At 45.7% G+C, this 16189-nt stretch overlaps 2 protein-coding genes across 3 annotated transcripts in view; both read right to left on the reverse strand.

The window, feature by feature from the left end:
- CD244 (CD244 molecule) overlaps positions 1-1864 on the reverse strand; it is a 45634-nt gene extending 43770 nt beyond the window's left edge. The window contains exon 1 of the mRNA XM_064593791.1: positions 1810-1864. The gene's annotated coding sequence lies outside the window, so the exon portion shown is untranslated. The remainder of the gene's footprint in view (positions 1-1809) is intronic.
- A 529-nt stretch (positions 1865-2393) lies between these two features.
- The window catches only part of F11R (F11 receptor), a 47803-nt gene continuing 34007 nt past the window's right edge, over positions 2394-16189 (reverse strand). Inside the window, exon 10 of one of the 2 annotated variants that reach the window (XM_064593788.1) lies at positions 2394-2528. In XM_064593788.1, the coding sequence (XP_064449858.1) occupies positions 2409-2528 (120 nt within the window). In that variant the 3' untranslated portion in view covers positions 2394-2408. The remainder of the gene's footprint in view (positions 2529-16189) is intronic. The other variant, XM_054507893.2, reaches the window with a different exon arrangement.

The raw sequence follows: 16189 nt of genomic DNA on the forward strand, positions 1-16189 counted from the left end.
CTGCCGTGAATAGCAAAGCCATTTGTCCCAGTCCAGGAAACTGTGGCAGGCCAACCCATTAATTCACAAGTAGGGGGAAATCTCAGACTCACCACAGCTCCTGCCACCACCGTAGGTGTCCCCAGGAACACGGCTTTCTCCCTGGGCTCAGGCCATGTCTGCTGAGGCTGGCTGGGTCATTCATAAAAGCCTCAAGAATCATGCTAGAAACCCCCTCAGGTAGAAGCTGGTGGCGGAACAGACCGTAGCAGCAGGTGCATTTCCCCCCGATCCCCAGGACGAGCACCAGGACGATGGCTCTGGGGAGAGGATGCTGGCTTGGTTTAAGACCCACTACCTGCTCTTCGGCAACTTTCTTGGGCTTCTTTGCAGCTTCTAGGGGAAGAAAGGGAAGACGCACAGGCTTTGTTCCCCTGGGACAGCTCACGAGAACGGGCCACTGCTAGAGGATGTGAGAATACCTCTATGCAACAGTCTGGCGCCGCCGCGGATATCATCCCTCCTGGCCACCAGCTCCCAGCGGCTGTCCCCTCACCAGTCCACCGCTGGGCCATGAGGCCTCCTGAGGTCAGCACTCTCTCTGCTGAGGCTATCTGCCCACTCTCAAGCACAGGCTCAACCCCTGGATTCGTCTGCTCAACTAACTAAAAATGAAAACTATCAGTATGCCGACTGTGAGAAATGGAATCGGGAAGATGGGGACCAGAGGATCCAAGGATGCTTCCTGGATACAGCAGTGACCACTCAGCTCCCTCTGGAAATCCCAAGGCTAAAGCCTCAGGAGCAGGAATAGCTGGGAGGGCACACGACCCTTACCATCTCAGCCCTGAGCCCCTTCACAGCCACACACAGAATGAGGCCCCAGGACACGCCTTAGCTACCTAACACCCTGACTGCTTTAGACCAGACCCCAGGAGAAGCCAGTAGTCAACATCTAGACCAATCTCAAGTCAGCTGCGAAGTGCAGCTTCTGGGCATCTCCACGACTGCCCCGCTAGCCCAGGACTTCAGCATCCAGCCTAGCTCTGCTTCCCCCACTCCCCGGCACCCTGAGCTCCCCCCCTCCCCTGCACCACTGCGGCTGGTGAGACGCCTGCACTCTACCCTCTAGTGGCCACAGGGGGAACAGCAGGAAGCCGAATCTGGCCGTTGTCCTCAAGGGGAACCGAGATGCACGAGGTCACTAGCTGGACTGTCCTTTCTCTTCCTCCCATCTTTTTGTGGATGGTTGCAAATCTTTTATAGTGATGCAAAAGCCTAAGCCACGTTTCTACAACCATTTAAATTGTTACTTCAGTCAAAATTCTATTGGATCCTTATGTGTATGTTTCTCTCTGTACACTCCCTGGATTCAGTTATTATTATCTTGGCATTAGACGTTAGTCATAACCCCCACCACCAGAGAGTGCTGTCTGTGGGCTATGCCAAGGAGCCCCTCCCCCAGGAAGGCCACGCTAATATCATCCTTTTCTGCGTGGGCCAGGATGCAAAGGTTTGGAAACACTGATCCAGCAAGATTCAAAAAAGGGTTTTGAATTAAATCAAATAAGATGCCATGGGGACGCCTGGGTGGCTCAGTCGGTTAAGCGTCTGCCTTTGGCTCAGGTCATCAACCCGGGGTCCTGGGATCGAGCCCCACATCGGGCTCCCTGCTCCGCGGGAAGCCTGCTTCTCCCTCTCCCACTCCCCCTGCTTGTGTTCCCTCTCTCGCTGTGCCTCTCTCTGTCAAATAAATAAATAAAATCTTTAAAAAACAAAAAACAAATAAGATGCCATGAATGAATTAATGAATGAAATCAGAGTACTTGCTTTGCGTCTTAATAACTGCAAATCACCAGCCTCTCCAAGCCTTGATTTTCCAACTGCGATAGAAAGAATTTACAGGATTATGAGGATTAACAAGGAATGACATAAGTAAAAGCTATAAAACATTATACAAATTTAATTATTACCTTGGACGTTAAGAGTTACACCACCGTTTCCCTAACAGACCACTCCCTTCAATCTCACCTTTCAGCCATATACCCTGCTTTCATCAACAAACTATTCTTCAGACGCCTTTTCCCCCCAAAATCACTCTCCACATTAAAAAATGTCGTCAGCTCCCCTTTGCCTACTCAGTCAAGTCTAAACTCCCACCACAAGGATCTCAGTCATCTGGCCTTCACTCCCTGTTTTCCGTGAACCCAACGGATGGGCGGGGGGAGGTGTCCAAGTCCAATCTGCAGGTACACCAGCCACTAGGGGGCGTAAGGTCCCAGGGTCGGCCTATATTGCAGAAGTTTATCCAGAGGAATCAGAAGCAACGCACAAAGGGGCAAGTTCAACGCATGAAGGGGGGAGGCCGAAGTCAGAGCTGCAGAAACAGCGTCAGAATGGGATTTAGGCGGAGTACCTGGGTCACTCAGTCAGTTACACGGCTGACTCGATCTCAGCTCAGGTCTTGATCTCAGGGTCATGAGTTCAAGCCCCGCATTGGGCTCCACGCCCAGCATGGAGCATCCTTTATTATTTTTCTTTTTTGGAGCCTATTTGAAAAAAAAAAAAAAAAGAATTGGATTTAGGGGCAAGGGAAGGACACAAGCCATGTAGTTTCATAAGGATGGGCTCAGTTACACTGTCCTGACAACCAACCTCCAAACCCCAGCGGCTTAACACAACAGAGACTTATTATTTGCTAATGCAAAGTCAGCAGCAGGCCTGGTGTGGGGTGACTCATGGTGACTGTCTTCCATGAGGCAGTCTTGTTGCAGAAGTTATGATACATCTGGGGGATGGTGCAGGCTTTTCTTTGCTTCAGCTGGAAGAGAAACCTATCACTTCTACTCATACCTCACTGTCCACAATTAGTCAAACCGCCCCACCTTCTTTCAAGAGGACTGGTAAGTGTGGCTGTGCTGGATAGAATCCAAAAATGTCACCCACTACGGGATGGGCTGAATGGGGGATGGGCATTAAGGAGGGCACTTGTTATGATGAGCACTGGGTGTTACACATAAGTGATGAATCACTAAATTCTACTCCTGAAACCAATATTACACTATACGCTAACTAACTAGAATTTAAATAAAAATTTGAAAAAAAAAGAATGTCACCCACAATCCCTCCCCTCCCTCTACATGGAGGTCACTCCTCTTGTCAATAGTGCAGCCTACTTCCCCTCTCCCTAAATCTGGGCTGGCATGGTGACCTCCTCTGACCAAGAGAATGTAGGAGAAATGACAAAGGTGCAGCCCTTAAGCCCTTCTGTTTTTGCTCTCTTGGAACCCAGCCTCCAACGTGGAGAGCAGCGTGGAGAAGAACTAAGGAGCCCCCGCGGAGCTCCCAGCTGAATGCAGCAGCGTAAGCCACCTGTCTCACGGGGAATGATATGCATTGCTCAGTCGACCCACAGAACCCAGAGAAATAACCCAAATGTCTATCTGTCACCAAACTGGCCCTTCAGCTCACTAAGCAATAGAAACAGACAAGAGGCAGGGGCACCTGGGTGGCTCAGTTGGTTAACTCCTGATTTCGGCTCAGGTCATGATCTCAGGGTTGTGCATGAGATGGAGCCCCAGGTTGGCCTCTGCACTCAGCACAGAGTCCACTTGAGATTCTCTCCTTCTCCCTCTGCCACCCCCCTCCACGCCCCCACTCCCCATGCCCCTGCTCTCAGAAAGAAAGAAAGAAAGAAAGAAAGAAAGAAAGAAAGAAAGAAAGAAAGAAAGAAAGAAAGAAAGAAAGAAAAGCTCGGGGCGCCTGGGTGGCTCAGTTGGTTAAGCGGCTGCCTTCAGCTCAGGTCATGATCCCAGGGTCCTGGAATCGAGTCCCGCATCGGGCTCCCTGCTCTGCAGGGAGCCTGCTTCTCCCTCTCCATCTGCCTGCTTCTTTGCCTACTTGTGCTCTCTATCTCTCTGTCAAATAAATAAATAAAATCTTTAAAAAAAAAAAAACTCTCTTAAAAAACAGAAAAAAGAAATTGACAAAAGGCTAAATGGAGTCCCAGGCAAGGCTTTATTGGGGCTTTTGCTTGAGCACAAGGGAGGCAGAACAAAGAATCCTTAAGTGCGCTCGCTGAGAGGTCAGGCAGAGTTTTTTAAAGAAACTTAGGTGGCGGGAATGCCGTCCATTTCTGTGTCAAGAAGGACGCTGGGTTTGAGGTTGGCGATGAAGAGAATAACTACCACGACTTCCAGTGTTTTGATGAAACCTCAGATGCAAGGCCATGTGGCCAAGGGTCCGTGATTTCACATTGTTGGAGCCTTCGCTGTATCCCTGGGGGTTGCAAACTTCTATAAGTTTGCTGTGGCCAAACCAAGAAAGAAGGGCATATGAAGATTTCTATATAAATTATGATTCCATGAAAGATTTTGAGGAGGTGAAGAGGCTAGTATCTTCCAGAGTGCAAAGCGATTTGGAATGTAAAGAACTTCTTTGGGTTGAGTTCCATTGAAGTTTGTCAATGACCTATATTCCTAAACAATGAAACGTGAATATTGGGTTATGGAATAGTTTCTCTTGATAAATAAACAACGAACAAATACTGTGGGGAGAAAAGAAAAAGGAAGGAAGGAAGGAAGGTAGGAAGGGGGGAAAGGGTGACATGGAAGCATGTAGACGTGGGGATTCATTAGCACCTGTGTGCTTAAAGGTCATGCCTCTTCATGCATCTTCATGTCTAACTAGCAGGTTAAATCTCCACCCCTGAGCATGATTTTCACTATTATTATGAGGAGGAAAGTCGGTGAAAGGTCAGCAGTGGAGTCTGCTCACATCTTTGCCAGTCTTTGTAGCCCACATGCTCCTTTCAATAAGCATCTTCCCTTTGCACTCGCCCAAGATGCTACTCAAGAGGCACTGAGTTTTAGCTTTTTTTCTTCCTCATGGAGGCAGCCAAAGAATGCTGGATTCTGCGGTCAGGGTTGAGGGGACCCAAGTCCAGTCCCTGCTCTGTCTCACATCAACTGATGATAAATAAATAAAACATGGCAAATCCACACAATGGAATATTATTTGGCGATTAAAAGGAATTAAGTACTGATACATGCTACAAAAAGGATGAACATTTATACGAAATGTCCAGAAGAGACAAATCCATAGATACAGAAAGTAGATCAGTGGTTGCCTAGGCCTGAGGGAGTTGGGAGGGGAAACAGTGTGACCGCAGTGGTTATGGGTGTTGTGGGGGATGTTGAAAATGTTCTAAAACTGACTATAGTAATGGTTACACGACTCTGTGGATATTCTAAAAACCATTAAATTGTACATTTTAAATGGGTGGGTTGTATGATATGTGAATTGTATCTCCAGTAATGCTGCTTTTAAAAAAACCAAGGTTGGGGTGACTGGCTGGCTCAGTCAGTGGAGTGTGTGACTCTTGATCTCAGGGTTGTAGGCTGGAGCCCCACGTTGGGTGTAGAGATTACTTAAGAATAATTAAACCTTTTAGGGCGCCTGGGTGGCTCAGTTGGTTAAGCGACTGCCTTCGGCTCAGGTCATGATCCTGGAGTCCCGGGATCGAGTCCTGCATCGGGCTCCCTGCTCAGCGGGGAGTCTGCTTCTCCCTCTGACCCTCCTCCCTCTCATGCTCTCTGTCTCTCATTCTCTCTGTCTCAAATAAATAAAATAAAATCTTTAAAAAAAAAAAAGAATAATTAAACCTTTTAAAAAATTAAAATTAAAATTAAATAAAAACTGGATAGTTTTCAGTTACTGGGGAGGTTTTAAGTATGTCTTTAACTCTGTTTGGAACAACTTCTTCAATTGTAAATTTTATGAAATCTAAATGCAGATCAACAGTTTCTGGTGAAAACTTAGCATACAAATTGAGCTGAGCTGTGAGTGTTAAATACACACTGGATTTTGAAGAGTTAGCAAGAAAATAAATTTTTTGTTATTGACTACATGTTGAAATGATAATCCTTTGGCTACACACACAAATGTATTAATTTCACGTTTCTTTTTATTTCTTTTAATAGTGTCAATAGGAAATATTAAATACATATGTGGTTTGCATTATACGTTCTTTGATTTGCTCTTCACCATTAATTAGGGCCTAAAGCCTAAAGTTACATGTAACTTATAAATTTTGCCCAGTAAAAATACAAATGACCAAAGACTAGCCCAAAGGTGTATTGCTCAGTTTGTCTCTAACTTAGTTGACTTACTCCATCATGCCCTTCCTGACTCTACCAATCTCTATTCTGCAAATGCTCTTTGTTTTGGGTTTGTTTTTTAAGATTTAATTAATTAATTTATTTATTTATTGACAGGGGAGGGGCAGAGGGAGAGAGAAAATCTCAAGCAGACTCAGCTCAGAGCCCACTTCCGGGCTTGATCACCTGACCCTGAGATCACGACCTGAGCCGAAATCAAGAGTCGGACACTTGGGGCGCCTGGGTGGCTCAGCCGATTAAGCGTCTGCCTTCGGCTCAGGTCATGATCCCAGGGTCCCGGGATCGAGCCCCGCATCGGGCTCCCTGCTCCGCGGGAAGCCTGCTTCTCCCTCTCCCCCTCCCCCTGCTTGTGTTCCCTCTCTCTCTATGTCTCTCTCTGTCAAATAAATAAATAATATCTTGGGCGCCTGGGTGGCTCAGTCGTTAAGCGTCTGCCTTCAGCTCAGATCATGATCCCAGGGTCCTGGGATCGAGCCCCACATCGGGCTCCCTGCTCGGCGGGAAGCCTGCTTCTCCCTCTGCCACTCCCCCTGCTCGTGTTCCCTCTCTCGCTCTGTCTCTCTCTGTCAAATAAATAAATAAAATCTTTAAAAAAAAAAAAAAAAAAAGAGTCGTACACTTAACCGACTGAGCCACCCAGGCATCTTGTGAATGCTTTGAACCAGCTATACGGTAGGTCAGTTTCCTCACTGAGTTGAATAAACCTTTGACACATGTTTACAGTTGTATGAGTCATGTTTCAACTTTTTCTTTTAAATATTTTATTTATTTATTTGACAGAGAGACAGAGAGAGAACACAAGTAGGCAGAGGGAGAAGGAGAAGCAGGCTCCCCGCAGAGCTGGGAGCCCGATGCGGAACTCGATCCCAGGACCCTGGGGTCATGACCTGAGCGGAAGGCAGACGCTTCACCGACTGAGCCACCAGGGGTCCCCATGTTTCAACTTTTTAAAATTATATTTAGTATGGTCCAACATATTCAGATCACTTCTTTAATGTAAAATTTATAAATACTTGGGCCTGCTTCTCCCTCTCCACCTTGCTTTTACTCTCACTATCTCTGTTGCTATCTCTGTCTCTCTCAAATAAGTAAATAAAAATCTTTTTTTAAAATTACAAATATTTCAAATAAAATGTCCAAAAGAAAAAGAAATTCACAGCCTTGTTACCCTAAGAAAATTTTGTATTCATTCTTACCATCTCTCAACTTGTGACTATAACTTTTTCACATAGATGTAATTATAAAATGGATGCTATTTTGCATCCTCAATAGGTACATGCATAAAAATCATAAACATTATTCATGTTTTTACATGTTCTTCATGATTATCATTTTTAATAGCTGCATATATTTCATTGGCTTTTGTGTTCTAACTTAACAACTTGCTGATCGTTGAGAATTTGGTTGCTTTCCAACTTTTTACTCTTACAAAGCATGCTACAATGAACATTTTCCGCATATGTATGTATATGATCTTTTGCTTCTGTTTATTTCCTTAGGGCAGATTCCCATGAGAGGGATTACTGAACTTCAGAGTGTGAACAATTTTAGGGCCATTGAAAGGCACTGCTATAATGTGTCCAAAAAAAGGTTGTGACCATGTACACGACCACCACCAGTCCACTGATGTGCCCGTTTCCCAAAATGCCCCTACCCTGATGAAAGAGTGTAATTTCGTTTCTGTTTGTGTTTTGCTATAACCTATTCCATGCAAAATAGACTCAATTTAAATGCTGCTTATAATTTACTGTTTCCTATCTGAAGGAAAACGGGCGCTCTGGGGCACCTAACACAAGAATGATTCCTCAAGTGGAGCTCCCACACTGCAACTGAGGAACCCACCTAGCTGACTTCCACAGCCAACAGCCTTTGTTGTGGAGAAATGGATGAGCCCCAGCACGCTCGGCCTACAAAACACAGGACTGGAGCGAGAGACTGGTGTGTGGGTAAAATCAGACTGAGTAATGAGTCGAGGATGAATGGAAACATGGAATATAGCTGGAGCACTTTTCCTGTAGAAGTTAAGAATGTGCTCAATAGGCACCATCCTTAAACACAGCGGCACTTGTTTGCTAGAGCTGACGTGGGAGCTTAAACAAAAACTCATTTTCTCACAATTCCGGATGGAGGCTGGATGTCCAAGATCACAAGGTGTGGGCAAGTTTGATTTCTACCAGAGCCTCTCTCCTTGACTTGCAAATGGCCCCATCTAGCAGTGGCCTCACAAGGTCATCCCTGGGTCTGCATTTAAGTCCTGATTACCTCTTCTTATATGAACCCGAATCATATGGGGTTAGGGTCTACCCTAATGACTTCATTTACCTTAATTACATCTTTACAGGGCCTATCTATAAATATAGTCATCTTCTAGGGTCTGAGGGGTTAGAACTTCAATTTATGAATTGAATGAGGGGTGGGGGGCGACACACACACAATTTAGCCTATGACAGTAGTTTCTGCAATATTTGCCGCAACTTTGTAGACTTAAAAGTTGGTAAGGTTAAGTCCCCTGGAGGGGTCGTATTTATTAAATCACAATTAAAATACGCACAAAATAATCAGGGAAAAAAAAATCCCTCTTTACATTGTCCTGCAAAGAGCAGTAAAAGGAGATTAATCTCAGTAACTCTTTCCGTAATCCCCTTTCTCCCACCGCTCTGTCCACCTGCAGAAAAGCCACCTGCGCACCCAGCTCCCGGGCTGCTTCCCCCGCCACACACACTCAGCCCCCGCAGGCCCCGGCGCTTCGGAAGTGGATTGAGGGAGCTCCGCACGCTCCCAGAGCGGCCTTTCCGGAGGGGCCCCTTCCTAAGTCCGCACCGCCCAGCGCAGGGCCGCGGGCCGGGATGCACAGCCGGGGGGGGGGTCGGGGGGCAGCGGGGCGCGCCGCAGGGGTCGCAAGCGCCGGAGGCCAACGGGCGCGAGGAGGCTGGCAAGGGACCCGGTCCGCCGCGGGGCCCCGTCCCCAGCAAGCCGAGCATCCCCGGCACTCCCGCCGCCTCCCCGGGGCCCCTCCCGCCGGCGCGCGGGTCTCGCGGAGCCCCGGGGGCGACACGGGCGGAGTCCTCCTCCTACACAGCCCGGAGCCCGCACCTTCTCCGCGGACAGATCCCCTCCGAGACTGTGGTCGGACCGAGAGGAAAGGAAGCAAGACAGCGGCCGCTAGATGTCCCCTTTGTCTCATCACAGCCGTGCAGGGCGCGGCCGGCCCCCCCAAGTTTCGTTGGTCCTCGGCTGCGGCCAGGAGACAGGCTTCGCGGCCACGGAGGTTCCCGGTGGCCCACCCGCTCCGGTGGAAGCAAGTTTGGGGGCGTGGCGCCCTGCGCGAGCCCCACACTGGGTGGAGAGATTACTTAAATTAAAAAAAAAAACTTTAAAAATTTTTATAAATAAATAAATTTGTCCTTTCTAGTCTCATTTGAACCGATTTTAATGCCTGCGTGAGTCTCCCCTATGAGCAAAACAAAATCTTTAACTGGGATCATTTTCATATCTGTATGAGATTCATTTTACCTTTTTTCCGGAAATGATCTTTCAACAATGTTAAGAGGTAGATTCACTGTAATGTTTAAGAAGTTTAAGCTTCAGGGGCGCCTGGGTGGCTCAGTTGGTTAAGCGACTGCCTTGGGCTCAGGTCATGATCCTGGAGTCTCAGGAGCGAGTCCCGCATCGGGCTACGTGCTCAGCAGGGAGTCTGCTTCTCCCTCTCCCGCTCCCCCCTCTTATGCTCTTGCTCTCTCTCACTCTTTCTCTCTCAAATAAATAAATAAAATCTTTAAAAAAAAAAAAAAAAGAAGTTTAAGCTTCAGGACCTCTTCCAAGGCCCTCTACTTAATGCATTATTTTTCTTAAAGAGCGCCCCCCCCCAACTTCTATAAGCTTCAGGCCCACCAAATCCATACCCCCCTCCCCCTGCTGACTGCCAGCTCCCTCAGCCCACATTGGGTAGTTGAAAGATTTTTATCTTTTTTAATTATTATTTTTTTAAGTAATCTCTACACCCAACCTGGGGCTCAAACTCAACAATCCTGAGGTCAAGAGTCCCATGCTTTACTGACTGAGCCAGCCAGGAGCCCTAAAAGACCTTTTTTTTTTTTTTTTAAGATTTAGTTATTTATTTGAGGAAAAGAGAGAGTGGGGGGAGGGGCAGAAAATCTCAAGCCGACTCCCCGATGAGTGCGGAACCAGTGCATGGGCTCAATCCCACGGCCCTGAGATGACCTGAGCCAAAATCAAAAGATGGCGGCTTAACCGACTAAGCCACCAAGGCACCCCAAAAAGATTTTTTTTAAGGTAAAATCATGACTCCCATAGAAATATAAAACAAAAAAAAAGAAATATAAATGAACATGTTAACTACTCATTAATTAGTCCTATAGAGCAAAAATGTAATTTATAGAAATCACCTCCTTTCTACAGAGAACCCAATCAGATCGGTACAAGACAAAAATCATTCGCATTTCTATGAACATGGACCGTCTGCATCATCATCAGACTTCTGAGTTAACTTCTTTCCCTACAGAGTTGCAAAACAGTCAAAGATAATGAAGAATACTAACCTCTGCAGAGTCCAAAAACTCCAAGGAGAGTCCTCTAGTCTAGACAAATCCTAGTATTCCACTGGGAGAGATGCTCAGTATTCGCCATTTCAAAATCCTTCACAATTTTTCCTTAACTAACAGCAAGAATTTGGGTAGCAAAAGTCACAAGTTGTTTCTTATTTCCTGAGTGTCCTGTTTCCCACTGAGCCTCCCTCCAAGCCCTGTTCCTCTGTATCCTGGTGGCTGGCAACTTATGGAAATTCTTCCCAAGGCCTCCAAAGCAGTGCTTGCTTTTGGCTGGTTGCTGATGCAAACGAGGCCATGAATCCTGCCTGTCACTGTCCCCCCACCACCCGCTTGCTCTGGGGCCTTGACACCCCACTGCCCACAAGGGCCAGGTGATGAAGACTCTGTCTTTGACCAGACTACTGTGAGGTACTTCCCAAACTATGGATTGCTTTCTAGTGAAATAAGGGGCATCAAGTTCATTACTAAATTGTGTTTATTTTTGCCATTTGACACTCCTTACTTTCTCGTTTTCTGCTTCCAGAGACTTCTCCCTTTAATCAGTCACTTAGTGGTTTTTAGGTTTGACTCTTCACCCAGCACATTCAACAGTCTCTAGGAGTACCTTCACCCAAAATGTGCAGCCCTGACTTGAGACCTTTGCCATGCTATGTTCGATTTGTCTCTTTAGTATGGTTTTAAGACTATCCTAGCTCAAGCATGGTCAATGCCCAGCTCCTTTGCACTGTTACGGGAGTCTCTTGGCAAGCACTCCCATGTAATTCCTATTCTTTCTCATTGATTTTTTTTTTTTTAAGATTTTGTTTATTTATTTGAGAGAGAGAGAGAAAGACCACGAGCAGGGTGAGGGGCAGAGGGAGAAGCAGACTCCCACTAAGCAGGGAGCCAGATGTAGGACTCAATCCTGGGACTCCGGTCATGACCTGAGCCAAAGGCAGACACTTAACAGACTGAGCCACCCTGATGCCCCCCCCCTTTCTTAATATTGTATTTATTTATTTGACAGAGAGAGAGAGACAGAGAGCATGAGCAGGGGGTGGAGCAAGGGGAGAGGGAGAAGCAGGCTCCCCGCTGAGCAGGGAGCCCAACTCTGGGCTGGATACCAGGACCCTGGGATCATGACCTGAGCCAAAGGCAGACACTTAACTGACTGAGCCACCCAGGCGCCCTCAATGATTTATTTTTTTATGTGCAAAACATTAACATGGTTCTGTTAAAAAGAAAACCAGAGACCCCAAATGGTGTTGTTTAGGTTAAGGCCCCAAGTCAGTAGACCAAACCATACTGCCTAACTTAAAAATAGCTTGAACCCCCCCAGAAATCTAACCTTTAACCAGTCAACAAAGGATTTCCTGGTCAGTACTAGGAATTTTACTGATAGACCCCTACCGTAACTCTTAGGAGACGACCTTGCCTAAAAGAATAGATTCTTTGTTAATAATTTCCTTTTTCCCACTCCCTTTCTACCTTTAAAAACCTTCCCTTTTCTGTAGCCCTTTGGGGCTCCCCTCTACTTGCTAGATGGGATGCTTCCCGATTCATGAATTGATTAATAAAGCCCATTAGATCTTTAAAATTTACTCAGTTGAAGGGCACCTGGATAGCTCAGTCGGTTAAGCATCTGCCTTCGGCTCAGGTTATGATCCCAGGGTCCTGGGATCAAGTCCCACATCGGGCTCCTTGCTAAGCAGGAAGCCTGCTTCTCCCTCTGCCTGCCACTTTCCCCTGCTTGTGCTCTCTCTCTCTCTCTCACACAAATAAATAAGTAAAACCTTGAAAAAATAATAAAATTTATTCAGTTGAGGGGCACCTGGGTGACTCAGTCAGTTGAGCATCCAACTCTTGATTTCAACTCAGGTCTTGATCTCAGGGTCGGTGGTTTAAGCCCCATGTTGGGCTCCATGCTGGGCATAGAGCCTACTAAAAAAAAATTAAAAATTAAAAAAAATTTACTCAGTTGAATTTTTGTTATTTAACGGTTACAAAAATCAAAACTAGGCAAAACGGTACACTCGGAGAAGTGACACTCCATCTCCTGTCTCTTTCACCCTAATCTTATCACCTCTTGTAGATAACCAATCTCATTAATTTTATCTTCCTGTGTGTTTCTGCAAAAATAATATAGTACGCATTCTTTTTTTTTTTTTTTTAATTTATTTGACAGAGAGAGAGTCAGCGAGAGAGGGAACACAAGCAGGGGGAGTGGGAGAGGGAGAAGCAGGCTTCCCACCGAGCAGGGAGCCCGATGTGGGGCTCGATCCCAGAACCCTGGGATCATGACCCGAGCCGAAGGCAGATGCTTAATGACTGAGCCACCCAGGCGCCCTTATAGTACGTGTTCTTATTTTATCTCCTTTTCTTACCAAAAAGGTAGCCTTGCTTTTTTTTTTTTTTATTTAGCAAATATATCCTGGAAAAATACCTCAAATCAGTTAATACGAACTGTAGGGGAGGAAATATTTTTCCTTATTCTCTTCTAGGTTCTTAAACTGATATAAGACAGATTGACAGGAAAAAAAACAAACAAGTTTAATGACATGTATACCTCCTGTACACAAGGAAAACTCCCTGAAATTGCTGAAGCCAGCACCTTAAAGACAAAAGAAGCTGTTGGGGGGGAGAAGTCAGTTACGGGAGGTGACCTAGAGAAGCACAGTAAACAAAAGTGAGGTTGTTATGCAGATTTACCTTGTGGCCTTCTCCATTCAGAAGTTTTTAGAGATTAGGTCACCTCCCTCTTCCGGGTACAAGTGAGGGAGACACCCTTACAAATGGAGATTTCCCTTATAAATGCAAATGTCTCTTACAAAAGGGTCAGTTTTCACATTTCTCTTCTGCCTGTAATTTCTTAAAAATAACCACTTTAAAATAATCAGCATGCCAGAGGCATACTTTGGGGTGGGATATTTTGCTCCCCTTCAAAGTCTTCACTATTTTTTTACAGTTGCATAGGATTTCATTGTGTGAATATATCATAGTTTATTGAACCAAATGCCTGTATATTTGAACTTTTGGGGGTAGTTTCCAATATGTTGCAATTACAAATAATGCTGCAATTAAGTAATTTTGTGTACATGTATTTTTGTATCGTTAGAGCTCAAGCTTCAGGATCAGTTCCTAGACATGGGGTTGCCAGGTTAAATATTAACTGTGTATGTCGTTTTGTTAAGATATTGCCAAATTGCTCTCCATCAGAGTTATACCTTTTTGTATTCCCACCAACAATATCTGAATACTTCTTTCCCCACAGCCTTGCCAAATCGAGCATATTATCAAATGAAGGGAAGCAGAACGTCACCCCAAATATGCCTCTTTGGCATAAGGATTATCTTGAGCGGGATGTTTTAAAGAAACAGTGTCTGCAGGAAAAGCTCTGAAAAACAGAAGTGACCCTTTGTAAGAGATATTTGCATATATAAGGAAAATCTCCATTTGTAAGGATGCCTCCCTCACTGTAACAGGAAGAGGGGAGTGACCTAATCTCTGGAAACTTTTATCTTTGGAGAAGGGAAAGACTTAAATCTGCATAACCTCTTTACCCTGGCTTACTGTGCTTTACCTGAAAACCTCCCTTAACTGGCTCTCCCCCACCCCCAACATCTTTGTCTTTAGCTAAAGACAGTATTTAAGATGATGACTCACATCCTTTGGGGAAGTTACTCGGTTTTGCTGGGTATCTCATGCATACAGGAGGTGTACATGTTATTAAACTTGTTTTTCTCCTGTTAATCTGTCTTCTATTAAAAGGGATTCTCTGCCAAGGACCTAGAAGCGTAAAGGAAAATTATTTTTCCTCCCCTACACAAACATTTCAACTTTCGTCAATCTGATGGGTGAGATGGACTATTTTTATTCCCTCATGCTTAAGTATCCAGCAAACCCCGCCTGTAACTTAGCATCGCCTTGGGAAGGGCCTTGCCAGAAGGGTCTAGCTCCACCTGGTGGTGGCATCTAGTTGCAGGAAAAGCACCCTTTCTCCACAGATACCTGCCCTCGCACTTTCCGGTACCTATTAAATTCCCTGCCCTTTCCTTCCTAATTCCTTTGGGCTGCGACATGTAACACACGCCAAACTTTTTGAGTTGAGTACTAAGCCAATCTGCACCTGATGGGGGAGCAGAAGGCAAGCTGAGGACAAAGCACAAGCTGACACCTGCGCCCCCACCCCAACCCCCAGGTGGGATCTGTGTGACATTCCTCAGGCACTCCTGAGGTCTGCTAAGGGAAGGAAAAACAAATGGTTAACTTACAGAGATCACAGTCCAGCAAGACACGAGTCTCCCTCAGTTACAAACTGTCTTAGTGATTTACAAGAAAAAAGCATTCTTATCAATAACCTAATTTCCAGAACAAAACTCCCACTGTCTTCATGTTAATGATTTCCTAGAGGGAAAAACAACCTTAACTTGACAATGACAAGGCCTCCAATATCTTGTAGGTCCTCTTTGGCATACAAAAATTTTTGGAAAACCTCCCTTTTTCGGGGTGCCCGGGTGGCTCAGTTGGTTAAGTGACTGCCTTAGGCTCAGGTTATGATTCTGGAGTCCCAGGATTGAGTCCCTCATCAGGCTCCCTGCTGGACAGGGAGTCTGCTTCTCCCTCTGACCACCCCTGCCTCTCGTTCCCTCTCTCTTTCCCTCAGATAAATAAATGAAAGGAAAGAAAGGAAGGAAGGAAGGAATTTCCATACCCCCAACTCCCAAGTATATAATCAGTCACTGCTCACAACCCCGGCTCTTTCTGCCCATGGGTCCTGTCCCCGTGCTTTAAAAAAAGCATCATTTTGCGCCAAAGACGCCTCATGAATTCTTTCTTGGTCATCGGCTCTGGACCTCACCCCACCGAACCTCACCTATATTCAAAAACTGTATCACACCCACACCATTTACTATCTACATTAGGTGACTTGACTACAAGATCTGCATTATCAGACCTTACTGTTCTAGAAAACTCGGCCCAGAAGATGAAGTTGCAAATAACTAGACATCCCAACCAAGCCTCGTTAGAGTAAAATGGCTCATCAAACAACAGTATTTAGGAAACCCTCCCCTACTTGCTTTTCCTAAGTTATCATGCAGAGGCCCCCCCACATTGACTTAGTTTAAGCCAGACTCCAAAACTCTCGACATCTTACCTTTGCCTGCCCCCACTGAGACTCTACTTCCTCAACGTCGGTCTTCCCCTAACTACAGCAGACAATCAACTCAGCTTTGCCTTGCTGACAGATGATTTGGGGGGTATTTGCAGGGAGCCAGCATTCAACTTAAGCAGTAAAAAATAAAATGAAATAAAATAAAATAAATAAAATGAAATAAAATTTGGGGTGCCTGGGTGGCTCAGTTGGTTAAGCATCCTACTTTTGATCTCAGCTCAAGTCTTAATCTCAGGGTGGTGAGTTCTGCCCCGCTGGGCTCCACGCGAACCTACTTAAAAAAAACAGGGGCGCCTGGGTGGCTCAGTCGT

This window comes from Mirounga angustirostris, unplaced genomic scaffold (genome assembly GCF_029215605.1).
Source record: "Mirounga angustirostris isolate CCGP_5_RB_7025 unplaced genomic scaffold, mMirAng1.0.hap1 SCAF_6, whole genome shotgun sequence".
NCBI lineage: Eukaryota > Metazoa > Chordata > Mammalia > Carnivora > Phocidae > Mirounga > Mirounga angustirostris.